This window comes from Labrus bergylta, chromosome 11 (assembly GCF_963930695.1).
Source record: "Labrus bergylta chromosome 11, fLabBer1.1, whole genome shotgun sequence".
Taxonomy (NCBI): domain Eukaryota; kingdom Metazoa; phylum Chordata; class Actinopteri; order Labriformes; family Labridae; genus Labrus; species Labrus bergylta.
Genome location: NC_089205.1, coordinates 9797693 through 9825364, shown reverse-complemented (window position 1 = coordinate 9825364; position 27672 = coordinate 9797693). Strand labels below are relative to the sequence as shown.

At 46.3% G+C, this 27672-nt stretch overlaps 1 protein-coding gene across 5 annotated transcripts; it reads right to left on the bottom strand.

The window, feature by feature from the left end:
* Positions 1-704: 704 nt before the first annotated feature.
* fam131ab (family with sequence similarity 131 member Ab) lies at positions 705-27147 on the bottom strand. 5 transcript variants are annotated; one of them, XM_065960206.1, is made up of 6 exons: positions 26583-27147; positions 21297-21436; positions 11796-11889; positions 11526-11708; positions 6271-6402; positions 705-5450 (listed from the first exon to the last, which is right to left on the bottom strand). In XM_065960206.1, exons 2-6 carry the CDS (start codon positions 21387-21389, stop codon positions 4813-4815), a joined length of 1140 nt encoding a protein of 379 aa, XP_065816278.1. In that variant the 5' UTR covers positions 21390-21436; positions 26583-27147; the 3' UTR covers positions 705-4812. The 5 variants fall into 5 exon arrangements, with proteins under 5 accessions (XP_065816278.1, XP_020492495.1, XP_020492496.1 ...); XM_020636839.3 differs by lacking the exon at positions 26583-27147 and adding an exon at positions 26472-26517; XM_020636840.2 differs by lacking the exon at positions 21297-21436 and having other exon boundaries at positions 26472-27146.
* Positions 27148-27672: the final 525 nt, after the last annotated feature.

The following is a 27672-nucleotide window of genomic DNA, read 5'->3' as shown; positions in this document are numbered from 1 at the left end:
CGTTATTTCAACATTTAAGTTCAGATGAAAACAGGGGGAAATCATCAATCTCAACGGGCGTCCGTATGGTTATTACATCAACGAGTCACTAAACACGACTTTGTTGTATCCTTTCAGAACCTTCACCTTCATCTATCTAAGTTTCCGAGGACAGAATTTATGACTGAGCAGCATTTCCCCAATATCACTTGTGCACTGGTTGGTGAAACTCTACTTATGTGATCGACTGATACTTGACGGGAGGAATATATCTTAAGTGTTGAGCAGTGTAGTTTTGAAAGCGAGTCTGAATAAAACATTGCAGAGAGAACGGGCCGCTGCATCCTCTGAGCTGCACACAGTGGTGAGTCTGTTGGGTCCCCTCCAACCTCCATTACGTCTGCCAGCGTCCCAACGCTCTTCCTCTTAATTCTTTCACCACCACATGGATCATTCATCTTTATTTTCTCCCAGTGGTTTTTATTGACAAACTTTGGTTTTCCCAGGAATAATGCACGAGATGCTAAGCAGAGCAACGAGAGTGTCTGATGGGGCCCCCATAGGGAGGTTTCCTACTGTCATTGCAAAATTTGCACATTTTGAGGTACTGCTGTGGTTTAAAGTTTGTGAGCCCTCGGGGGGCCCCTTACTGGCCTGAGAGGGGGGAGGGGAACAATCGTGTCTGATGTGAAAAACGTCCTAAGACAAGAAAAACATACTCCAGATTCGTCTTTGTTGCAAAGAACAATAACAATATTTTATTAACTTGAAATAATATCAGATGCAGCAAACAAAGATTCGTTATTCAAATCCAAGGTGGCAATTTTCAAATAATTACATTCAGCCAAAAGAGGAAGAATAGTATTCAAAGAAGAAGAGAAGGACTAAAAGAAAGGACGAGGATTGAAGTTTTCCGAGGGAGGAGACTGATGAGGGTGTGTGTGTGTGTGATGCTGAGATGATATGAAACGGATTTCAGGTCATCTGTGATCGCTTCATGGAGTCCTTGTCGAGTTGTATGGCTTTGTGATCCCTCACGAGCATCTTGTCTTTGTGTGTGTGTGTGTGTGTGTGTGCCCCGTCCCGTCCTTGGTATTTTGAGATGTTTAAATCAAAGCAGTGGCGTCTAATGTGGGTTAAACTCAGGCCTGCTCTCTCTGTAAGTCTCTGTATTCATCTCCTCTTGTTGTTTTCACACTCGGGTTTTGTTGCAGTATCTCTGCTACGGGGCCGGTGTTGCGGCAAGCGGCCCTTCTTCTTTGTTCTAAAATGGTAAGTAGGCTATCGTGTGACGAGGGCGCCACCATCATCTCCTGAATATTCATCCGCCCTCCCGCCTTGCTGCTGTCCAACAGATGTTTTGATGTCTTTTTATAGCGCTGGGTTCTCCCGCCACTATCACAGAGAGAGGGAGCGAGAGAATCTGGAGCACTTGTCTCTGATAAGTGTCCAATGTCAGCGCTTGCCTGAAGCGACAAACTAAACACGCACACACACACACACACACACACACACACACACACACACACACACACACACACACACACACACACACACACACACATACACACACACACACACACACACACAAAGAGAGACATCTGTCACACCGAAGGACAGCAGGGGGCTCTTCTGTTTTTCGAAATATGAATCACTTCTGAACAGAGAGGTGAGCATTTTAAAAAAACAAAACTTTTTGGAGTTTTCTCAGACAGCTAACCTCAAAAGATGTTGCTTAGAAAAAGCTCGAGGCGGTAATGATGGGGTGGAGAGGGGGGGGGGGAGGGAGGATGCAGGTGGAGTGAAGGGGAAAATGACACAAGGGAGCAGAAAAGACAGACAGGAGAAAGATATGCATCTCCTGCTCGTCAGGCCGTTTCTTAATAGAGGGCTAATTGCCTGTTGGCAAAGGTAGCACTCAGACGTCCTCTTGCTTACATAATGAGCCCCCGCTGTGGGGAAAGATGGAAGGGTGGGGGACGGAGCGAGGAGAGGAGGGGAGGCCAGGAAATGACAGGACAGGGACAGAAGGAGGAAGAGGGGAGACATTCATCAGGCTGTCTGTGTGTGTGTGTGTGTGTGTGTGTGTGTGTGTGTGTGTGTGTGTGTGTGTGTGTGTGTGTGTGTGTGTGTGTGTGTGTGTGTGTGTGTGTGTGTGTGTGTGTGTGTGTGTGTCAGCAGGAAATCTTCCCTCCTATCCTTGTGAGGACAAAATGTTCTCACAAGGATAGGCAGATGAGGATATCCACCATGATGCCACGTCAACAAGGGGAGCGAGCTTCAGGTTCTGAGGTGAAAACACTCACAAGTATACTCATAAAAACACACGGATGTGCAAGAGAGCAGCAAACACTCGAGTGAATGAAAAACGCACAAGGTGCCCGTCTCTCTGTCACACACATCACCGAGGAGAGGACATGAATACTCAGAGAGACAGACGGAGGGGTTGCGTTGGAGTGGACAGATTAAAAATGGGAGGGTGTTGAACAATGGCTCACTCTCATAACTGAGCCAGGACAAAAAGCGTTGCCCGGCTTTTAATGTCAACCAAAAGGACAGTGACGCAAACCGCCCGCTGTAACCTCCAGTTTCTACTTACAGGGGAAAAATGAACACAGGCGATGCAACAGGACCATTTTTGTGCCTCTGTTGGAGGGTAAGGACGCCAAGCTATGGCCTGAGTGACAGCACAGATGATGATGTGATGATGCTGATGGTGCAACTTGGGAGGTCAAAGGTGACGAATGAAAGGCACAGCTTCGATGGTTCCCCCTGAGTTGTCGCTGTCTTTTTCAAAAATCTCCAGCCTGGAGCTGCTCGTGTAGCCCGATGAGCGATGTCGTTTCTTTAATCATTTCCAGATGTTTGTTTGTACTGAATGCTTTTCTCTTCTTCTTCTTTTGTTTAATTTGCAGCACCAGTAAAAGTTCAACCTCCAACAAGAGCTCCGCTAAACACGAGTCACTGCATTAAAGGGAATCGCTGCGTTGGAGGGGGGTTTGTAATAAGCTCGCAATGCAAGCTTAAAAGGCTCGCCGACATCTTACAGTAAAGCCACAGACACACACACACACACACACACACACATACACACACACACACACATATACACACACACACGCACACACTCACACACGTTTGCACATTCTTGTGGATTCACACATTTAGGCTTTTCTTACCATTAAAACAACATTAAAAGGATCTGGGGGCTGAATCTGTGCTTTATAGTAGAAAATAACCAGGCTCTCTCTCCCACACACACACACACACACACGCACACGCACAAGCACACGCACACACGCTGAAGATGAGAGAGGTGGTATGCAGGTGGGTGTGATGATGCACTGACGCTCTGGTCCAATGGAGTTTCCTGAGTTGTATGAATGACGGTCCCTCTGGGAGAGCCTCAACACAGTTCCTCACATCGCCATGGTGATGGAGGAGTTTCTGCATGTGCCACGTTTAAACATGCCAAATATCATCACAAAGAAAAGAGGATAAGTAAAGATTAAAAGGCAAAGCTTCTTAGGGTTCAGTATGAGAGGACGAGAGGATCATGACGTATGGCGATCACAAACCGTATCACAGTATCCTCTTTTCAAAAACGAAATTAAAATTGTTCACATTTGTTTTATAATTTTTTTCCCAGTAAACTATATCACACAGTGATAACGAAGAAAAGGAGAAAAATCTACAGCCACGTTAGCTTCGTGCAAAAAACCACATACACTGGCACGCCGCATAGGCAAAGAGATCAAAGCAAGACAACGCATACAAAAATATAGAAAATCTCCGATGCAACTCTTTCTCTTCACAGACAAAAATCTGCCTCTTTAAGCCGTGCCTCTTCCTTGCCACACTCGGATGGCCAAAGGGTCACTTCAGGAACATTCTGTCACTGTTGCTGCTGCTGTTGTTTTTTTTTTGTAAGACAAGCGAAGGTCTCATGGCTTCCACGCAGGAATCCACAGAACCTCCCAAAAATAGCCGGTACCTACGGGAGATCATTATGGCGTCCATCATAATGATGTCGGGAATAAGGGGAACAACAACATGTCTGAGTGATAGAAAACTAGTACAATAAAAGCACATCATTTCTGTCATATAATCTGTATCAAGTCTTTGTTAACTTTGTTATTTTAAAATACATACTATGTCCTGTCACTTTGAAGACATTCCAGCATTTGCTCATAACTTGTAGTGACAGGGTTAAATAGTTTGGCATACTCAGCAAGCCATGCCCAAAAGGATGCTATTTTGTCTCTTGCAAAGGACAGGGAAGGGAGGGAGGGGAGAGGGGGGAGGTAAGGGCAGGTCCCAGGATGCAGTGTCAACCCTCCCTTCCACGGGAGACACTGGGGGTGTGGGCGAGGGGGGGGGGGGGGGGGGGGGTTATACAGAATACAAACCGAGCTCAAGACCGGGTCAGCCCATTTGATTTCAGCACTTGCAAAAACATGCAAAGATAAGTCAGAGTGTCGGACTCTGGAGTCATTCTGTCTGCCTGTTGGAGGCGTCCATTTGTCAGAGTCACTTCCCATGACGGGACGGAGCCGAAAACTGTGAGCTTCATACCCACGAGTAAGTCCCTGGACTGCTGGAGCAAGCCCCCTGCTCTCACACAGATAAAAAAGATTGTTTTGACGCCTCAAAATAAAACACGTCAAATGGGGACATAGTTTAGGAGGGAGTTGAAATGCTGCAAGTAAGGCAAAGATGGATGCTTCAGTCCAAAAAACAAACATGCGCGAATGTTCAAACTTTTCAGACACGATGGAGAAGAGAAGAAACGCCTCCACAGAGAGATTGAACACTGAGTTGAGATGAGAAGAGTCATTGGTTGTTTGGCTCTGCTGCCCTCTCCTCCTCTTCTTCGTCTTCATCCTCCTCATCCAAAGACACTACCCCAGAAGAGGCCACGTCAGAAACTCTCCTGCGTGGGTCATACTCCTCTCCGTTGCCCTCCGCCTCCACCTGGCACACCGTGCCCTCATAGTCCTTGCAGGGTGTGTCATCGTCTTCGCCCGGCGACAGGTACGTGTCGGAGTAAGACATGGAGAAGCACGGAGAGTCCTGACCCCTGCATGGCCTGATGCCCCGTCCTCCCCCGCCCAGGCTGTGGAAGGCACAGTCTCCCCCTCTGGGCCCGCTCTGCCCTGCCCTCTGAAGTCGGGCCAGCAGAAGCTCCTCCCCTCCCTGCAGCGCTGAAAGGATCTTGGCGGCGAGCTCGGCCACATTGCTGTGGGAGTGGGAGCCACGGTGGGAGTCCAGGTCGCGCAGCAGCGGGTGGTGCTCGTCCAGGCTGCAGAGGCTTGAGCACAGGGTGTCCGGAGAGCCCGCCGTAGGGGAAGGCTCACCGCTGACGCCTCCCTCCCCTCCTCCGACATCGCAGCACGCCCCGCGCAGGCCCAGGTGCTGGCAAAGCTGGCTGTGGATCAGGTCCTTCAAGTAAGGAGGATATGATGGAACATCTAGAGGGGAAAAGATAGACTCTCAGCACCAGGAATAATACTTACAACAACAGAATATGAGATGAAACTTTAAAATGTAGCGATGATTCACTGAGTGGAGGTAGTCTCAGTCATTACACACAGCCAGTACTCAAAGACTTGACCCTTCCTGTTCATTATTTAACTCATTTGAAGTTACTCTGTGCCTGAGAGGAGTGTTTGATGTACCCGACATATTTTAGTTGGTAGAATTAACAGAACAGGAAACTCAACTATAGAGCAGCAAAAGGCGGGAGGAATAAGCGTGCCAGGCTGTACGTGATGCTCTCGTCAGTAAGAGGCCTGAGCCTGACAGTCAGAGGCCAAAGATGAACGCATAAAGATGGAGAAGAAACACTGAGCTGAATGTTATTAGCTGCAGTACAGGTTATTGGTGGTTCAGTGTAATCAAGATGAAAGCTCGGGCGTACACACACACCCGCGCACACACACACACCCAAACACAGCTCTGGTAAATACAGTGTATGTATTTATAACCCGCTCACACACCGACCTCACGCACACACTGTCTCTGCAGCAAAGGAAATGATATTAAACTTGCAGGAGGGATATCAAATTGCGCGGAGGAACAAAAAAAAATGTTGGGAGGGAAGAAAACTAGGGCACTGGGACAATGGCGGAGAGGCATGACATGAGAGAAGAGAGAAGAAGAAGAGATGGATGAGAAAGAGGGTGTGTGTGATTGGGTATCAGGCAGGAAGGAGCGGCACAATATGAAAGGAATAAATATGTATGTGTAGAGGTACTGTGTGTGTGTGTGTGTGCGTGCGTGCGTGCGTACCTGTGCTCTGTGTGGCGGGCTCGTTGGCAGGCAGAAAATCCTCGTCATATGAGTCATCGTTGGATTCGTCGCCGTCCACAGAGGACCAGGCCCTCAGCTTAGCCTCCGCTATGGCAAACTGCTCCGCCACTCCTGTGCACACACAAACACAAAAACACTTGTTAGGTGCACATGCACAAATACGTGGTTGGCATGGTAACAAGGAGGCAGCGGGCCATCGTGTCTCCCTGTCATGTAACTGTTTTTCACGACAGATCAAGGAACAGTATTATTAGACTGGACAGACGCCGCAGTCCCGTTACAGTTTATGTTCCTGAGCTGGCGTTTGGCTGCTGATGCACTAAAGATGGCTTTCACCAAGTGTTTGAGGGTTCTTAGGCAGGTTGCAATCCTGCCGCCTAGAGGCGAGACAGTTTTTTAGAAGAAGCGCAAAGAAAAGCAATGACACAATCATTGTCATAAGCTGTTTCCCAACGGCATGTCAAAGGCTGTCCCTTTTCGAGGCTTCCTTCAAATGCGTCCCTTCTCTTCCCGGGCCATCAGGGATGCACTCGGTGTATCCTTTGTATCCCAAGATCCATCGCATGCGTTAAACCGATGGCTGACTATTAAGCGATCAAGTGTAGCCCTTAAATGTAAGAACAAACGTGGTCTTGACACTTCAAATAATCTATAAAAATAACAGGTTAAAGGAGCAATATGTAACTCTAGTGTTTAAAATGGGTACTGCAGTCTAAATTCTAAACTTTGTAGAGAGCTCCAGCCCCCCCTCCTCTCTAGAGTCGATGCTCACGCAGGTTGCCATGTGGTGGACACTGAAGCTTCAGTGTTTATCCAGCTCTGCATCGGTCTGTAAACCTTTCTGCGTTCTAACCTCTCTCTCCATTTTTCAAAAGCATCTCCAACATTGATCCTAGTTTGAGCACGTTTCTGCTCGTGGAGCTTATTAGAAACATGCAGAGGCTTTTTAGGTCGGGTACAATCACACTGGCAAACCGAGGGGTGTCCAAAACCGCCGTGTGGGGGGGTGCCTTAAAACCGCCTACCTTCTCTGGTCCAAACAAATCCAAAGCATTCAGGACCAGAATCTAAAGTTAGAAGGAGATGTGTTTCTAACGCTTCAAAGGCCTTTTCTCAATCCCAGTCGCATTTAAGTTTGTTTCCATCTCGTTGTTATTTCACCTGTAATGATAAAACTGCAAATTCTACCATCAAGAGTGAAGCCCATATTTTGCAAGTAACCAAACAAACATTCACATGGATGTGCATGTTGATGACAAACACACGCAAGGCCACACAGAGGACATCAGCGCGTGTCTGGCTGAGGTGACTCAGCACGTACCAGGCCTAACATAAGCCACAAGGTCCAGCAGACCAATCACTTCCAATCATCATCAGGAGCCGGCAAATCACAGAATAAGACTCCACTTTCTCTTTTTCTATTTATCTCTCTGCCATGCCTCATCCTCTTCTTCCTCAGCGCCCGTCTGTTTTGTATTCCTCAGTGTTCTTCCGCTGCCTCCTCCGTGTCACGCCTTTTTCCCGACCGTCTCTCTCAATGAAACACTCTATCGACTCACCTGACTCTCCCCATTCCCACCAATTGCTTTTCTTTCGCCGTGCATGCAATCTCCCAGCCATGTCCCCTCGCTCCTTTCTGATTTCTATCTGTGTCTCTCTCCGTCTCTCTCTCTCTCAGTATTCATGCATTGTCTCCCGCAGAGCGAGAGATCGATGCTCTCATTCATCTCCGACTGTAGCTCGGCCCTGAACTCTCCTCATAGAAACACTGACACACCCTCCAGCCAATGCAAATGCAAGGAAACTCTAGTCGGCCTTTGAAATACGTTTTTAAAACTGAAGTAATTCTGTTGAGGCTGAAAGATAGTTTTCAAATGGGTACAAACTCTTTTATGTGGGTGAAACGCTTACCAGACACAGGAAGTGATACGAGACAGTTATCGTCGACTTACAGACATGAGACCTGATTTGAAACCCGGTTCTGTATTTCTTATCTCAATATATTTGTTTTTCTTGTGATTGCTTGATGTTGCTTTGTTCTCCTGTTTCTTCACTTCACTGTAAACCTGCTCCTCTTTTAAAAAAGTTATTATTGGATTCAAGAACAAACGCAGCCTGAAATAATATCTTTCTTCCTCCTCTGCATTGTTAGATTGTGCTGTGGCTTGTTTCCCATCACTGACGCCAATTTCCAGATTCAGACCGTCCAACAGGTTTGTTTGCTACGTGCTGTGTGTAGAGTAAACCCGGTGCGTCCTCTGCTACACTACAGTGTACGAGAAACTGGAGGACGGCCACTCAAACACACACACACACTTCACACTTATCCACACACATACTTTCAACCAATCTTCTCACTTACACTCTTTCTGTTCCTCCTCCACACACGCACACACACACACACGCATACACACACCGTGCAGTAAGAGACATAGAGGCTGCTGTGACTTAGAGGTAGAGTTGGTCGTTTCTAAACTGGAGGGTCGAGGGTCCAGCTCCTGCAGCCACATGTCGATGTGTCCTCGGGCAAAACAATTTACCCCCAAATTTCCCCCTCTGCTGCGTCAGCAGTTTTACTGCTTTCACTTTTTCCTTCATCATTGTGCTTACAGTTCTTTTATCTCTTGTTTTTATTTTGTTTTATTTAATGTCAATACTAAAATGTCAATTCTTTGTGTTTTAATTCTGTTCTTTTGTGAAGCACTTTGGGCTGCATGTTTTCATGTATGAAAGGTGCTATATAAATAAAGCTGAGTTGAGTTGAATGTGTATGAATAGATAAGTGAATACTGATGGAAACTTTAGACTGCAGCCTCTGCCATCAATTGGCTATAATCAGACCGCCGTTTAAAGCAGCGATATTTACGTTTCACCTTCAATCTGAATGTCCCGGAGGCGTAACGGGTTGACGAAGTGACCCCCCCCCCCCCCCGTCCTGTCTTCATTGGTAGTAACAGAGGAGTTACAGAGAAGAGATGGGATCAGCTGAGCCAGCGGGGGGGAACAGCGCTGTGTGTGTGTGTGCATGTCTCACTGTGTGTGTATGTGGAGCTCCCGCTGTGCCGAGTTTCTGCAACGCTAAAACGTAATGGAAAAAAAGAGCAGTCTGGAAACGGCTGTGTGAACGTGTAGGTGTGACCTGCGGTGTAAGAGTGATTCAAGGAAGTCAGAAGACGAGAAAAGCTCAAGTCCATTTACCAATAAACCTCTCTGTGTCAGTCAAGCCTGGCAGCCGGTTTCACGCACTACGGAGAGCGTGTGTGTGTGTGTGTGTGTGTGTGTGTGTGTGTGTGTGTGTGTGTGTGTGTGTGTGTGTGTGTGTGTGTGTGTGTGTGTGTGTGTGTGTGTTTTTAGAAGTCAGTCCATCAAGAGGACAACCAAACCTTTATTTCATTTCTCATCTTGCCCTCAGTGCATGGTGTTGTGTTCCTTTATGTCCAACTAAAAGGTACCAAACACAAACTTCACACGTTTGCACACGCTCACTCTGTGTTCCAACACGCATGCTGACATCCTCTCGCTGTGTCCAGTCAGCCGCAGTAACTACATTACTGCAAGGGCTTCAAGGAGACAGTCGACTTAATAATAGGAATCAGCACAACTGGCAGATCCCTGAACGTAAGGACACATGACGATGATGTAACAGATAAGATGGAAAGAAATGACAACCCAACCAACATCCTTAAAGTCAACGTTTGCTCTGAATCAGCAGGACTATATTAATATATTTCTGTCTGATGAAGGGCTGGGGGCAAGTGTGGTGATAAATTCTATTAAATATAAATTGGAGCAACGACTGGTGTGTAGTCTAAGGCCTTGTGTTTCCCTAGTGTTATTTTCTGAGTGCCAGCAGCTTCTTTCAATTGTTTCTAATGAAGAGAAAGTGTTTAAGCAGCAGAAAGTAAACGCAGCACCCAGCGTCTTTTTTCTGAGCGCCCCCCCCCCCCCCCCCCTTTTTTTTTGAGCGGCCGCTCAGAAAGGCACTGTCGACGTCACCGGCACTACCGATCTTGTAGTTCTCGTGTGATCTTGTAGTTCTCTTGTGATCTTGTAGTTCTCCTGTGAACTTGTAGTTCTCTTGTGATCTTGTAGTTCCCCTGTGATCTTGTAGTTCTCCTGTGAACTTGTAGTTCTCTTGTAATCTTGTAATTCTCTTGTGATCTTGTAGTGTTCCTGTGATGTGTGTACAGCTGCTCGTGGCTGCGCTCTGCTGAGTGCACGCTCCAGAAATCGACCTGGTAGGCCAGGATGCGCACCGCCCAACAGGGCAAAACTGTGGTGCTGACGGAAAGCAGTGTGCAAGGATTGTGTGGAAAATGGCAGTAAGAACTATTTTGGGGCGTGTAAACAAATCAGCTTTTTTGAGTCATTGTTACAGTTTCCTGTGAAACCGCCATCCTTACTAATGAACTTTAAAATAGTTGCGATAATGGATCAAAAAGATCGGAGCGTGAGAAGATAGCAGAAGAGAAGTCGAGTAAATAGTAAGAAATAAAAGAGGAAAAGATCAAACGGAAGGTGAACAGACGAGGCACGAGGAAAATCGCTCAGTCACGGTGGCACAGGCCAGGAGCAAAACCTTACTGTGCAAATTAACCTTGAGAGTCTGCATTGCAGGGAGTGAGGGAGCGAGGGAGCGAGGGAGAGAATGGAGGGAGAGCCGACGAGAGAGACCGGGTGAGGAAGAGGAGATAAAGACACTGGGGGCAGAGAGGAAATTTAACAGAGGGAAATGTGAGTATGGGAGGAAGTGAGTGTTGAACTGAGGGTAAGGAACGAGTGAAAGAAAGAAAAGTTCAAGATGGAGTCAGCAGCTTCTTCCTTCAAAATTAAATACAGACTTCTCCTAAAGTGAAGCTGCTCCATCGTCCCTTCTGGGCCTCCGTACATGTGTGGTGGTGACTGTGTCTGCAGAGACTCTGTCCTCTGACTGGATTTTACTGTTCTGGTTTGTTCTGGTTGACTCGGGATGTTTCTGGGCGGAGCTGGTGTGTTTCCTCCAGCCAATGACAGCTCAGCAGGTGAATTTAAGAATGGATACAATTAAGTGATTTCTTTTAAACAAATCCTTTACTACCAATCCAGCTTTGAAATTGATGCAACACAACAGATTCATATTGGCTACTGACATCGCTGCATGCCACATGTCAACAGGGCGGACATATGCAGATTCCGATGTTCAAATCATTGCATCTGTAATTTATGTAATAAACAAGTCGGAGTAGAAAACGTACCGGCAGCAAAGCGAGCCTCCTGTTCTCCCTCAGTGAGATCGGAGTACGAGTTGAAGTCTGACTCCAGGGCTGCCGGGGTGTCGATGGGCTTACACCAGCCTTTCCACTCTATGAGATGGGCCACTCTGCCCTGAGCCATGGCTGTAGGCTTCGTCACATGGTCCTTCACTACCTGGGAGATACCTACAAGGAAAAAGACACGTGTTGCTTTTAATACATAACATCTTTACATGTGTTTCAATATCTGCTGTATGCTGCTGTCTCACTCACCATGCAGGGAGGATCGCGCTAATGCAGCAATCTCTTGAATGGTGAGAGCTCTTCTTGATTTTGGTAACATTTCAATGGTGTCATCAACATTCACCTGAAAGGGCAAGAAGAAGAAAAACAGTGTGACTCAGGGAGAAAGTAGTCGAGCAGCTCAGCTCAGCATGCACGTGAACCGGCCTCTTAGTGTGTCATGACTCAGAAAAAAACTAATGTTGTCTTTGCATGAAGAGGGGACTCCTGTGTGCTCCGCTCTGCAGCTCCTTCAGAGTATTCAAGGCCTTTGTCATCAATTCTTTCAATGACTCATAAACTGACAAGCACACATGGTTTTAAGAACATGCACACATGCGCACAAACGGAGCTGTACTGATCGATGACCACTTCTGCAGCTGCTTTTATATAAAGCGTTTCTATAATGAAGGCTGAGCATGTTACATCGTGTTAAAAGAACAGTTTAACATTTTCCTGCCACCAACTCGATGAAAACAAACCACTGCTGACTCTTTTATTCTAGTCGATGCTCACGCAGGTTGCCATGTGGTGGACACTGAAGCTTCAGTGTTTATCCAGCTCTGCATCGGTCTGTAAACCTTTCTGTGTTCTAACCTCTCTCCATTTTTCAAAAGCATCTCCAATATTGATCCTAGTTTGAGCACGTTTCTGCTCGTGGAGCTTATTAGAAACATGCAGAGGCTTTTTAGGTCGGGTACAATCACTTCTATCTGAACCAGTTCTCTTGACCGCTTCCATCGCTGCAATACGTGATAACTAGAGGCGCTGCTTGTCAATAGGCAAGGCAAGCAACTGCTTGGGCAGAAACGCAAAAATGCAGTGTGACGGCTGTCATGAGCACGCCAAGTCAACAACGATGTCCTTACCATGCAAAAATGTTCTTGAAATTCTTCTGTAATGACCATTTTATTTTCAAAGTTATCCCACCGACACAAAGTCTGCACAGGTCTTGTAAAAAAAAAACATGTGTGCAAGGAAACTCAGATTCACAGAGCAGAGAATGAAATATTTAACGGGTGCAGTGTGGACAGAGGGGTTTATTAAATTAGCCTGCGTGCTAATTAGCGCACTTTAGTCTGGTTTCGGTAACCGAGCTGACCCTCTTCAGGCTGCAGCTCAGAACATTTTGCATGCGTCGTTCGCCGTGGACAAGCGGCCATAAAGCGATGGAGGTCACTCTCACTGGAGTGGTTGCTGACATTATCAAACACAAAGCCAACACTTGTTGCCCGTTATGAGATTTCTGACGTCACTGCAATTATGTGAGTAACTATTCCGAGACGCTTGTTGAAATGATCTTTTTAAAGCTCTGTGTCCAGGCAGCTTGGAGGGTCAGCGAGTTAACAGACGCAGACAGGAGACAAAAGATGAACCCCCTCCTCCCGCTCTGTCCTCCATAAAATCTGTCTGCTCTGTAAAGTCAAACCACAGACAGAGTATCAGGTGTTGACAAGCCCCTTTGTCTGCACACTCTTTTTTTAGCTTTACCTGTACTCACGTGGGAAACATTTCCGTCAACAGCAAAGGCCACATGTGGAGCCAACGCTGCTGCATTGTTGCTCTATATGGGTCACCACACCTGGAGCATTGAGCCGCTTGATGACGGATTTGGGCAGATAAGTGCAGTTCGACAGGTACAGGTCGCCTCCAGTCCTGTGGTGAGTGACAGAGGCTCGCTGAAGCTCGAGTTTCAGAGACTCTTCTCACTAAAGAGCAACAGAAGCAGGGATGATCGTTGGGCCACTAATTTCATTTATTTGATTTGAAGAGAATCGGAAACTACCAGACACCCTACCAGACCTCGTCCTGTTAATTCCTCTTCACACAATCACTTCCACAGCAAAATCGTACTGCAGTACATTTTTTTTTTTAAATCGCGATACTGGACCTACATACCACCCTGAATGTAAAACTCTGCCCTGCACTCCATACTCATGTAAATAAACGAACAAACAAAGGAGCAAACACAGTAAAGTGTTGATTGTTTTTCCAAACTGCTTCGCTTCCAGGTGCAGTGGATCAAAGCTCGTAGCATCTGAAGTTGTGGCCTTTGTTTTCCTGCAGTCTGTCTGGTGTAACGAGCCGCAGGCGTTAGCAGATCAGGTGAAGATCTGATTGGCAGGTAGAGCGTGACAGCAGAGAGAAGGGCGTGTTGGTCAGGTGCTGATGTGATTTGTGGCTCTCAAGTCACAAACAATGTTTATAGTTTGTGACATAAAGTTTGAGTAGACATAAAAAAAATGTAAATTATCGTACATTTGGCTTTTTCTGCTATTATTAATTGTACTGCGGGTAACCTGATGGTACAAATACGATACTTATGGGACATCTGGCAACACTGGGCAGCGGAACTTTCACTACAGCCACATTTAACAGTTTGAAAAATTCAGCCCTGAAAAACTGAACAAACAACAACATCATCCTTTCAGAAAGGCCGTGCAACAGCAGCAAAAAGGGGAGGGGAGGGGGGTCTGGAGATGACGATGATATCAGCGGCTGCCGAGAGGCGTGATAATCCTCTTGTGCCGCAGAGCAGCTCACAGATCAGAGGGAGGATAATCTGAAGATAATATGACATATGCCCTCGAGGAGGAACAGAGAGGTATAATGTGCTGCTCTTTAAATTAAAAATCACACGTCAGCCGTTGCTTGTTGTCCACCCACAGCGGGTGCATGTTTTATTCGTTTTCAAATAGACACCAGGAGAAATCCCACCGCATGTCGGGGGAGGGGGTTATTTTTCTAAGTCTTCAGAGATAGTCATCTCAAACACTGCTTCCTGTCTTTTGATTTCTTATGAGCCTAAAAAAGGAGATTTTTTATTTCTGTTTTTCTCAGGGCGCCATCCAAGGCAAGCTGTTTCAGAGACATTTCCACCCTTGAAGAGTTTAGAATTGGAAACCGACTGCTTCCTTCCACAGTTTGGACGCAATTCTTGTGTGACACTGGAGTGAATCTGTACGAGCTGGCTGAAAGCGTCGGCTTGAGCGTCACCTTGCCACACAGCTCCAGTGAACAGCACCGCTGGCTGCTCGGCTCCCCTCCCTCCCTCCTCTGCTTCTACTTCCCCACTGCCCTACTGAACATCAGAATGAGCGCAGAGGAAGACATGAGCAGCACTCAGAGCAGACCGAGCACATCATTACACCGCTGTGCACTCGTTTCCTGCATGCACTCACAGCACAACAACGTGCAGCACCAATATATGCACGTCCAGTACTTCTAACTAGGACCTCAGAGCAAGCTGAATTTAACACCATATTATTCAATTCTGAGCTAAACACACCGGAGCCTCACATGAGAACAGCAGAACAAGCACATGGATACTGTAAGGACTAATCTTCATAGTCTGGTACACACAGACAGCAGACAAGCTTTTGGCTTTTAAACCACAAGTAAACTGTCTACACGGTCAGCGTGGGCGGACTAATGCAGCCTTGAGACCAAGGAGTGAGACGCATAACAGACTCTTCAATACAAGGCGCATGTTCGGAGCTGAGAGCAGCCAGAGTGCAGCTCCCAGTGTTTGTGTGCGTGTGTGACATAACACTGACCTCGGTGGTGTCTCCCTGACTGCGTCATCAGGAAATCTGCACATTCAAAATTTAACTATTCAGCTGCTTTTGTATTTTTAATGTGCAGAGCTCCGGATGACGCAGTGAGTTGTTTTTGTATTTGCTACGGGACTTTCAGGTTTCACATTTTCCTCGGTAAAGATTCACAATGAGTCACAAGTTTGACTGTTAAAGGTCCAATCAGTGAGATGTGCAGTGAGTGAAATGATAAAGTGAGCTTACTATATGATCAGACATTAAGGAAACATGCTATGTAGAAGTGCTGGCTTCTCTGACAACAATGCAGCAGCCAGTATGTCCTCCTTCTAACTTTAGATTCTGGTCCTGAATGCTCTGGATTTGTTTGGACCAGAGAAGGTAGGCGGTTTTAAGGCACCCCCACACGGCCGTTTTGGACGCCCCTCAGTTTGTCAGATATGAGAGCAGTTATCAGGTCAAACCAACAGGTGTTTCAGCGATGGAAGCGGGCAAGAGATGTGGTTCAGATAGAAGTGATTGTACCCGACCTAAAAAGCCTCTGCATGTTTCTAATAAGCTCCACGAGCAGAAACGTGCTCAAACTAGGATCAATGTTGGAGATGCTTTTGAAAAATGGAGAGAGGTTAGAACACAGAAAGGTTTACAGACCGATGCAGAGCTGGATAAACACTGAAGCTTCAGTGTCCACCACATGGCAACCTGCGTGAACATCGACTCTAGAGGGGAGGGGGGGGAGGGGAGGGGGGGGGGGGTGAGAGCTCTCTATAATGTTTAGAATTTGGACTGCAGTCCCCATTTCAAACACTAGGTGTCAGAGTTACATACTGCTCCTTTAAATTGTTAGGGCACAGGAAATGTTTACCTTTCTTATCACTGGTTTAGCTTCAAATGTATAATTGTTATAGAGGATTGAGCTAGTGGGTATGGGCAGTGTTCTTATTCATGTGTTTATGAAGAGCTGCTTTTGCATTTTTTCCATCTGATACTTAGAAAATCAAGTTTACCGCAAAACTGCTGTTGTTTGGGACAGGCGTCAATATGAGACGAGCCTTTAATTGTTTCTTAACAAAAGGTGTTGTTTTTGCTTTGTGAGACAGTATGCTAAGCTGCTGCACGGCTGGTACACACTAGACAGATTGTTATATCCTTGGACTAACGGGACTCGGCGTCTCAGAACCTCTCACTTTATTCAGCGTAACACCTTAGAGTAAAACTTCAACCAATGTCTGCCACGAGGTACCAATCTGATGAACCAATCACACGCCTCCCTGTCTCCCTGCTCGCTCTCTACCTCTTGCGTGCTCTAGCTCACACTGAAAGCACTTCACCGATGATGCTGAGGGTTTACTTACTGCTGAATGAGACACGAGACAACGTAGTTTCGACACAATGCAAGAGATGAGCTGAGGTCTGCTTCTGGAGCGACGGCGCTCGTGCATTTAAGTGAGGGGGCGTGGCTTTTAAGGGAGCACAGAGGGAATGCTACTTTCAAAATCATGCTAGTTTTTGAAAATGACCAACCCTGCCTTTAATTCTCTGAATGTGGAATAGTTTTGTTTCCTGTGAAAACAGCTCCAGTGTTGACTTTTGTGACTGTGACTGCAGTGGTTCTCAACTGGTGGGTCGGGACCCAGAGGTGGGTCGCAGATCCATTTTCAGTGAGTTCGTGAGTGTGTGCCTGGAAATAAACTTGCATAAAAAAGTCTGTGAAGCACTTTTTAAACATGTTTGATGTGTTCAGTTTCTTGTTACTGTCCCATGTTTTGTACCGACTGAGGTCCAGTAAATGAGTCTGATTGGTTGAAAAAATATCAAAAATTTGGGTTGCGATTTTTCACGGAGGAGTTGGTGGTGGGTCCTGAGGCTAGACGAGTTGAGAACCACTGATCTAAAGTATTTCATGGATTCATGTCTGTTACAATTTAAAGAGAATGTCATGCACAGAAACGCTCCTCAAACAAGTTGCCTCTCTTCTGTTTCCGGTTACATCACAGATTCAATCTTAGTGGTGTCATTGAACCGGCTCGTCAAGTCACATAGTGTTTTCTTGCATACTAAACCTCAACTGCAAAACCCACAGTTGCACTGACATGTTGCTGACTGCAGTCTGCTCTTCTGAGACAAACAGGAAGTCATTTTTTAATCCATGGGAGAAAGCGTGCTGGTTTCCATGTGATGAATTGGCGTGATATATTCCTCCCCTGGTGGAAAATAACCTGCACATCCTTTTCCTCCTGCAGCAGGCCACGTTTCTGCCTTATGTGCACCTCTCTCTCTCTCTCTCTCTCTCTCTCTCTCTCTCTCTCTCTCTCTCTCCCTCTCCCTCTCAAGTTTCCACTATGGGAACATTTCTATGGCAACTGGTCGCCATGGAACAATCCCTCCAGGTATGCCTGAGTGCCTGATTCACCAATGATGTCACACTCTCAGAACATCAAGCGAAACCACAATAGCCAAATGAATGTCTCCTGAATCTGCTTTCTCTGCTGTGAACGCCGCGGACCTCGAAGGCGTCAGAGACGAGACGTTTGCATCATCAAAGCCAGAATTAAAGTCTTTGGTAGAATAATGAGGTAGAAAAATGCAAGAGCCTATTTCTGGCTATTGCTTCAAAGCGTTTCCAACTAAAAAATGAATTACTTCCTGATACTGATGAATTTGACCAAATGAAGCCAATGTGTTTCCTTTGGATGGGGGGGGCGGGGGGGTCCCTGAAGTGTGAAGCATTGAAGAGTCCTTCCGCTCTAAGAGTTATGTGATAAGATCAGCGAATCCTGCCAACCAGTCTCTCTCAGTGCTCAGCATTCAATCAGCGGCCGAGTGAGACTCTGAATTTCATAATGGATCACTTAGGCTCCGCTAATCGTCGCCTGGCTGCCTGGCTGTGACACATCACATTCACACCCAGATGGTGCACACTGATGGATAAAAGAGGCAGGGCGGATTCGTCATCCTCATTAAACATCATCATCATCATCTTCTCTGAGCCAATTATTGGAATCCAAAGAAGTTCAGGTGCACAGCTCGGGCAGTGCTTTGATTTAAAGTCCAGAGATTCATGACAGGAGGCTAACAACTTTAGCATTTAGCGTTGTTTGTGTGTCGTTTGTTTTTCTGGAGCCCCGGCTTCAGTGAAGCCTCCAGAGGTCTCGCTTCAGGTCGAGCAGAACAAGGACAAGAGATGTTTCCAGAAACACATCCATTGTCAGACGCTCTCCTCTTCCCTTACTCCTCACCGTGCAGTAGGCACATTTCTACGAGTGTGATAAATGTCGGCCACCGTGCAATATATATAACTCCTCATCAGTAGTAGTTTGCTGCACGCTCTGCAGGGAACGTTCTCCAGAATGACGCGAAACTTTTTACTTTGGCTCGATCTTAAAAGACAAAAAAACTTGAGACCATCGTGCAGTGTCTGTGTTTCTGAGTTGTAATCTGTGATCACGACTTCTGCACTTTATCTTTGAACCAATCTGCACATTTTTATTGTTGTTGCTCTGAACTGTTTCTGAAAGGCAGGGTTGGTAATTTTCTAAAACTAGCATGATTTTGAAAGTAGCATTCCTTCAGTGCTCCGTCTACACCGCCTCCCCTCTGAGCTCCCTCAAAAGCCACGCCCCCTCACTTAAATGCTTGAGCGCCGTTGCTCCAGAAGTGGACCTCAGCTCATCTCTTGCATTGTGTAGAAACTACGTCATCTCATGTCTCATTCAGCGGTGAGTAAACTCACAGTATAAACTCCTAAAGTCATCAGTGACGCACTTTGAGTGTGAGTTAGAGCACGCAAGAGGTAGAGAGCGAGCAGGGAGACAGGGAGGCGTCTGATTGGTTCATCAGATGGTATCTCGTGGCAGATATTGGTTTAAGTTTTTACAGGCTTACAACTGCTACAGATGATGGATTTTCTTTGTTCCTTTTTCAGAGAACATCACTTATTCATTTCTGTCAGGACCTAAAGACAGCTTCAACCAGAATCAAAAAAAGTGGATCTGGAGAAAATGAGCAACCCTGCCTTTAATCATGTGATGTTTATGATAAAGTGTGATGCTGCGGCCCTCTTGGCCATGTCGCACTCGTTAAAGAGATCTAGAACTCAAAGGGTTAATGAACTGCTTCAACAAAGGTTAAATAAAAACATATACTTTAGAACCTTCTGTTTTCTAAACTGTTATCTTATCCATAGACTATGAGACACTGTGGTAGTGACTTATTAATCAGTATAAGTATTACCCACATGTGTTCTAAACTTTGCTCTAAATTAAACCCGTAATTCACCAAATGGAAAAACATGCTGTACTGAAAAAGAATCAAATACAAGCGATCAAGATTTAATCCAAAGTGTTAGCCGAGGTCATTAATCAAATTTAAAAAGAATCTCTTTCTATTTTCAGATCTGCGTCTACGTCGCTTTGCAACCTGTGGAGTCTCCCCCTGCTGGACAAATAAAAAAGAAAAATGCAGTTTCTTGAACCAAGATGTGATGTTCACTTCTAATATTTATATATGTTTGATGACCAATCAAATTCATTGCTCTAGAGATCGAAGAAATCATTAGGAAAGAGAGCATGTGCTCAGTCTGAAGTCAAACACAGATGAATATTGAAAACTGATCCAGGTCAGCAGGCTGCAGGTTTCAACCATTAAGGTTCTGATTTCGTGTTAAATTTTATACGAAAGCATCCGACTTTAACACTCCGTCCCGCTGACGTTCCATTTAAAATCCGTTTAAATTAAAAATTAGCTGCAGCTTTAATCATGCCGAATGACTTTCAGGTAATTAGAAACCAACTGGTTAACATTAATGAGAGCTCAGAGAGGAAACGGATGGCTCGATTAATAAGGTCGATATTAAACCTGGAAGCTGGAGAAAATCATGGAGGGTCTATGTTCCCTCAGCGCCATCTTTGCTCAGATTATTACTCTCCTCATTTGCGCCACCTGTACAGGGCTTCATTTTGTACAGGGCTTCATTTTGATGGGGGAAATGTTAAAAGACATTAAGGGAACATAGAGATGATCCTGTCTTGGTCTGTGCCTGCACGGTTCACGATACGTTATGACGATCGTAACTCTCAGCTCAAATACTTTGAATTGATTTGCAAAAAGAGATGTGATGAATGCTCTGAAAACAAACATCTCTGGAGTCCCTTGTTCCTCACAGATGGTCCGAACATGAAGGATCGTTGAAATGAAAACTTCTTATCTTTCTGAAAGTCTGAAAATTGTAACATCTTTAAAGTCTGCCTCTGCAAAACAACCAGCAGACTTTCACTGACTGAGACTCGGGGTCGATGGTTCCAGTTTTTCATGGCTGATACCGGTTATTAGATTATTACTAACATGTGTCCCTTGTCTGTCTACAAACTCCCCAATGATGAGAAAAGTCCATCCTCTCCGTCTTTTGCCTGCTCCACTTTTCAGAAAATGTGTGCTCAAACAGGCCGTTTGGAGATTTTCCCTTCCTGACATCACAAAGGGCAGTAACCCCTCAGGTGGGTTACACTCCCACAGCTAGGTGTTTGTTCTGCCCTGAGTCTACCTTATCACCGTAAACAAACCCAAGCCCTTGCAGAGAGGGGGGGCGTGGTCAGACACAGCTGATTTGCATTTAAAGGTACAGACACAGAAACAGCCTGTTCTGAGCAGGGCTGAAATAGAGGGGTTTATAGACTTGATCAAATACAGGTTCAGAGTGGATTTAGAACAAGAAACTTCACAGACATGTTTTGAGGAGCTCTGAGACTTATTTAAACTGGTTGAAGAGGAGGAGGATATGTGACCTTTAAAGCTAATGATCAACTTGCCTCATTATGATTTGCAGATGAAAGTGAAAAATTAGACATTTCACGAGGTTTCAGTGAAGCTTCATTGGGAAGGTTATATCATAAAACCAAACCAAGCAGTAATGATGACAATGTCAAAAATATAAGAGCACCTGGCTGAAGTCCAGAGCGCCCAAAGGTGCTGTCAGAATCAGTCTGCGTGCCAAGCAGGTCCGCGTGTTCCCCAAAAGTGCGACGTCGGACATGGAGCCTGCCGGGCTCCAGTCCACGCGCAACGAACCGTCAAGTGCCACTGTCAGGAGGAAGAGAGCCACGTGAAGGTAACAGCAAATGAACAAGAACTCAAAGCAGCTCCCAAACATATTCTCGCTCCAACTTACAGGAACGTCATTATTATGACAACAAGGACGCTTTCCAATTGAATGAAGCAACATAAACGTCGTTGTTCATAATAACTGGAGCGAGAACGGCCAAACTAACTACCGGAGTCTTAAGGATTAAGCCAATCCTTAAGAGTTGCAGTCACCATGCTAACCCACATGCCTCCTGCGGGGGCTCCAGCGCATGAGCAGAAAGGGATGTAATGTTGCCATATCTCACTGCAGTTTCTCCCCAAAGAAAACCACAAAGGAACCCTGGAAGTCAAATGATTACCCCTTTAAAATAAACATACGACTGCCAGCAAAAGTGAACATAGACATCGACTTCACACAGACAAATGTGAAGAAGAAAAAATCAAAGAACCATCTGAGTTTGAAAAATCAAGGACTCTAAGTTACTTCAAGAGGATATTGTTTGGTGATTTCATTTTAATAGCGTTTACAGCAGCGTCGAGATGAAGGTTAAGTGTTATTATCCCAGGGTGCTGCAGGACTTAAAAAGGCGTCTACAAAAGATGCAGTTCTGGAGTACCCTTCTTTTCAACACTTCTCAGAATTCACGGAGCACTTTATTGCAGCGTGCTCTGCAGAGACTACTTGTAGTGAGATCATGTTGGGAGGAGGAGGGGGAGGGGGAGGGGAAGGGGGTCGTGGAGGTCTACTTCCATGCACTTTAAAGCCATGCCGTGTCATGCAGGTAAGGTCAAGGCCCTGGCAGCAGCCCAAGCCTGTTGGATATTTTATGAAGTTGCCTCTGCTTTGTCGGAGGGAGAGAAGCATTATAACACAATAAGCATGGTGCCTGTGGAGATATTATGCAATTTTCTTAGACCTCCCTGTTGTCTTAGGTATTCTGACGTGATAAGGACACGTCATCAACAGAAGCAAGCTGGTGCGCGCTGCGGGACCAGAAAGCTGCTCAAATGTCACTAAGCAACCCTCCTCCTGGCTGCAAAACGTGACTGCCAACAGGAACAGGACTATGTGGTTGACTACGTGTGTTTAACCTTTCTAACAGCTGCCCTCGTCGTCACCTGACAGGCTCAACGCGGAGGTGCTTGTAAACTTGCTCCTGTGTGCATGAGCCTCGCACAGCTGCAGCTACGGCGTGCAGCGGGACATTTCAGCACCTGGACAGCTCCCATATCCTCACTTCACTAGTGCCGGCACACACGCACACGTGCCAACCCCGCGCGTGCTCGCCACTCTTCAAAATCTGATTTGCAAAATGAGATTAAGAGGTGGGCCTCTAAATGTCAGTGCCTGGCTCCTCTTTCCGGTCCTCCGCTGCTGGGGAGGCGTGTCTAGTTACTGTCTGTGAAAAGAACGAGCCGCTCGATTAGTCGGCGGCACCCATCTCAAATATTGAGTCCAATATCAGGACCAATCACTCACCTCCGGGTCAAAGAGCCGACGATTTGCGCGCACGGGCTCAGGTTGCTCCAGCAGCACAATTCAATATGTGCCGTTTAATTGGGTGTGATGAGATCAGATACCCGGGGTGTACCGTATCATTGAATCTAGGCCACATCGGTCAATGCATGTATTGTTGAGAGGAGTGAAGGATGCGCACGTGTTTTGTTGAGCAACAAACTCATGTGCAGATTGTACCAGACACTTGAGCCCGGTGCCTGCTCGCTCTAACCCGAGGGGGATTTTAAGGTGACACATGCAGGAACAAATTGTCAGAAGATGTCTCCGTTTCGCAGGAATCGCCACAGCCTCCTCCTGTCAGTTCACGTTCACATGCGCACTGAGTAAGATCTGTTTTTTTTTAAATATTCCAGGTGTTATGCGTAGAATTGCCTGCACCTCGCAGGACAATGTAAAATATGGCAGACCGAATCAACACTGACGTATGAAGCATCCATCCTTAAATTTCCTCTACGGACACTTCAAACACTGTTTGCAGTTCATATTTACGCAGGCTGATACACTTCACAGACTTTGTCATCACAGATCTGCCCCCCAGAAATAACAGTTATACCGTGCTCCAACAGTTCCGCGAGATGCATGCAATTCTAGGCAGGAATGCAATTCTCGGCATAACACCGGTCATGTATTGTTGGTGAAATGGAACATCGTGTCGAAGGGATGTGGTGACTCTTGTACTCACTCGACACCTTATTTTGAGCCTTATCCTGGTTTTATTGCTTCAAACAAATTATAAACCTGATTATCCACATCACAATAACATGACGTATCCAGTTCTCTGTTCATGTGTGTGCAGTGTTTCCGGATGTACTCAGTCAAGAGTACACACTGGTATCTTGTTATGGTTATGTTTGCGCATGTGAACATGATATCCTGGTTTTCAGAAACTGGATAGGAGATAGATTGTGGCTTTTAAACACTTAATCCAGGTTTCTGACTCTTATCGTTGGCGCAAAACTTGATGGCTGAGATGGTGAGAAATGATGATCTAATCACACAGATGATCATAAACATGCCTGCTGCCATGCAGGGGTTAGGATAACCAGGTTTCTTATTCTCCAGACACAAACAGGAAAGGACTGAAATATCAATACGCATGTCATCACAATGCATGACTTGATTACGCGGGCTTCAAACATTCACCCACAGCACTGTAATAAGGCCTCAATCAGGTTTCTGAACATTCTGCAGAACTTAAAGGAGCAATTGAGACATGACTGCACAGATGATCAGAAACCTGGATATCGTCATGATATCCAGGTTTCTCTTGTGCCTTGTCAACATCATTATCCCGAGTCAGATAAAAAAAACTCCACTGTAAACGCGCTCCATAAATATGATGCCCTGGCTTTGAGAGGTTTGCTGCGACACACAGTGGATTCTTTACGCACAATTCAAACTCATGGTCTTTCACTTCTGCAATGCACAAACCCAGTTCTGTTGTTTTTGCAGTAGTGACCCTGAGAAAGAGCAAGAATGCACATTTTTTAGATGATGACATGGAATAAAGAAAAGAGATGAAGTCAATGTTTGGGAACAAACGAATGAAACTACAGACTCGTGAGCATGACATGCTGGGCTCGAGGAGACTGAAACTTGTGTTGGCTCTGTGGTGAAGCCCTGCGGTCATCCTCCGTCTGTGGCTCATTTGTTAAATTATTCGACGCATTTTTTTAAAATCTCAATTAATCTGCTTCCCCTGACCGCGATCTTTCTAAAATGTTTCCTCTTCCCTTCAAAGCAAATGAGAACTGCAGCCCTATTTTTATTTATCTATGTTGTTGTTTTACTTAGGTCTCTCTCACAAACACTCTTCTTTCTCTCTCTCTCTCTCTCTCTCTCTCCTCACTCTCTCTCTCTTCATCTCTGTAGTTCTCGTTGTCGTGGAAACTGCAGATAGGGAGACCTCAGTCGTGCAGCCCCCCTCTCTCTCCTTCTCATCCTCTCTGTCTCTCTCTCTCTCTCTCTCTCTCTCTCTCTCTCTCTCTCATGTCTTCCAGTGACTTAAGAGCGAATCAACACATTAAGGTCGACACCAGCAGCAGTAAGATGTGTGATGTCACACACACGCACGCACACACGCACGCACATACGCACACACGCGCGCGCACACACACACACACACACACACACACACACACACACACACACGCGCGCGCACACACACACACACACACACACACACACACACACACACACACACACACACAGGCTGAATCTGAGAGTCAAACAGGTGGCTGCTATACTGACCTCCTGTATAGCACTGCCTTGATAAATGTGCAGAAACCTGCACGCACGGTGCTCTCTGTGCTTTATGGGACTGGAGCATGTCCTCACGTTACGCACTCCGCCACAAGGAGACGGGGACGTGGCGCCATAATCATCAAGTAACTGAGGCGACACATTACATAACCAATTAGGAGGTACAGAGGGGAGATGTCAGCATGGATATGAAGGATAAATCACAGTTGCAAAGGTTACATGAGACATTAAAAGCAAAAGTACGCAAGCATGTCTGCTTGAGTGTGAGAAATGGAGACGAATGAGTTGATGCATGGATGAAAAGATGGATGGATGTGGGACCGTAGATTTGATTTATGGAGGCTCCAGACGAGTCCCAGTCAGATAAATAACAAGGTGGAGGGAAATCTAGGGGAGACACACGAGTCGGAGGTCGGGGTAGCACACATTGGGGATGGAGCTCACGGCGGCTAGCGGAAGGAAGTCACGTAGAGCGAAGGTGTAAACAACCGTGAGAGCAGAGAGATGCGCTGGCAACAGGGAGCTTGTTTCTTGGCAACAAGCAGAAGGAACTCCTGCTGTACGTGTGCGCCTTGAAGAGCTATATTTATATTATGCGTCTGCAAAATAGTCTGTCGTTTAACAGCAAGAAGCTATAAGCCCGTTAAGATGAGAGAAATAGCAAGTTATAACGCTGAAGATCTGGTTGGTGAGCATGCGTCAGGATACGAGCTAAATGGTGTCCTACCTTGCAACTAAACTGGGTCAGCGCGGTCAGAACCATCTTGCCTGGATGCGTCCTCTCCTCTCAGACACGCAGAAAAACCCGTTTAACAGCGCATCCCTCAACGGTGTCAAGAGCACCTCTGTCTCCTGCCTCTGACTGGCGTGCTCACCAAAAAGCTTCTTGCAACTCTCGAAGCATCGCGATGTTTAGGCTGCAGATACCAGCCCCTAAAGTTCCTTTCCACCACCCCGCTAAAATGCCCCCCCCTACACATACACACCATTTAACCTTCAAATGGACCGAAATCCTAGAAATTCCAGTCATCTTTAACGCTTTTTGTAAAAAAGCTCCTTATATATGAATGCATATGACTCAGCAGCGCTATCATATGTCTCCTAGCTCGGGCACAGCATGCTGTGCACTAAAGCACCCGAATTCACTCCAAGCCTCTGCACCCGCGAAAGGCTGCAGCAAAACAAATGCGAAATGTCAGGCTCCCTCCAACGTGCGTTTCTTTTCATGAGAGCAGATTAAACACATCTTACCAACTGGCGATTTGGAGCTGATACAGCCCATTTTTGCAGCTGCATGTAGAGCCCTTCAGGAGAGCAAACTAGCAAAATTGATTTCCCTAATTTCCTCGTGCAAGAGCGTACCTCACTGATCGAAAGCCTCTGTCACTCTCCTCATCTACGGAGGCTCCGCTGGGTTCCGGTGCGAAGCGGCAACGCGTTGCTTGGCTCAGACCGCCGGAGTGACGCTGAGGGCGGGGGGGAGTCCGGCCATCACTTCTGCTCCGTGTTTTCTGTCTCGACTTTGCTTTTTAAGTTGCTTCAAATCCATGCAAATGAACATACATACTTCAAGTGCAGATGTGATGTTTGTTTTTCTTCGTGGATTGAGTCTTGGGTCTCTGCTTGGATGAGTCTTAGCTTTACGTCACCGGTCGAAGGGTAGAGACTTGTTGTTCAGCACCACAGCGGACGGACAGCGCTCTCTGCAGAGGTGACAGCATGTGTTTCTTTGGTCGCCTGGGAGCTGCAAAAGCTGGGGTTTCCCCTCTCGGTCTATCACAAACCGGCACAGATCTCGGGTCTCTGTGCGCCCTGTGAGCGCTCTTGTGGTCGCCCACACCGGCTGTTAATGATTGGAGGGTGATACGGATACAAAAATCCCACGCTTAACTGCTTATATACACCAAGGGCGAGTTTCCGCCTCCTTGTGCCGTTTTCCCCCAGCTAGGTAGAAGCGGAATGAGATGTGATTGGCTGGTGTCACCTTACATGGGACACAGGGAGAAGGGAGGAGTCAGAGCGGTTCGCGCATAAGAAGAGCGAGTTGTCAAAGGGTTGCATTTCAGCTCATCAGTTGGCATAATGAGAAATGAGGAACATGCTGCATATTTCAACAGGTCTAAAAGGAAAACGGCTGAGTTGATGACAGCCTGGAGCAGGTAATAATTATAGCAGAGCAGCTTGTGCCGAGGTTCAGTATTAATGTGTGTTTTCCTCTCGCGAATAATGAAACAATCCGGGAGAAGAAGAAAAAAAAGGTCGAGTCAGACCTTTAAATGCCCGCGGCCTTTAAACACGGCGATGAGCGGCGAAGCAGTAATAGAAGCATCCAATCATGGAGAAGCACACGTGAGCAAAGTGACATTTTTCACATGCAGTCTGACACGTTTCATGACTTCAGACCCAGTATCTTGCGCTCACACTGGCTGCTGGCTCATTACGACTAACAGCG

What these genes read in the sequence shown, in the direction of transcription:
- fam131ab (XM_020636839.3), bottom strand. Translation starts at nt 26,502, where the DNA reads ATGGGCTGTATCAGCTCCAAATCGCCAGTTG. An exon ending in CAGCTCCAAATCGCCAGTTG is followed by an intron (nt 21,437 to 26,471) that starts GTAAGATGTGTT and finishes TCCTCCTGACAG; the next exon opens with TGGCACTTGACGGTTCGTTG. An exon ending in GCGCTCTGGACTTCAGCCAG is followed by an intron (nt 11,890 to 21,296) that starts GTGCTCTTATAT and finishes TTGCCCTTTCAG; the next exon opens with GTGAATGTTGATGACACCAT.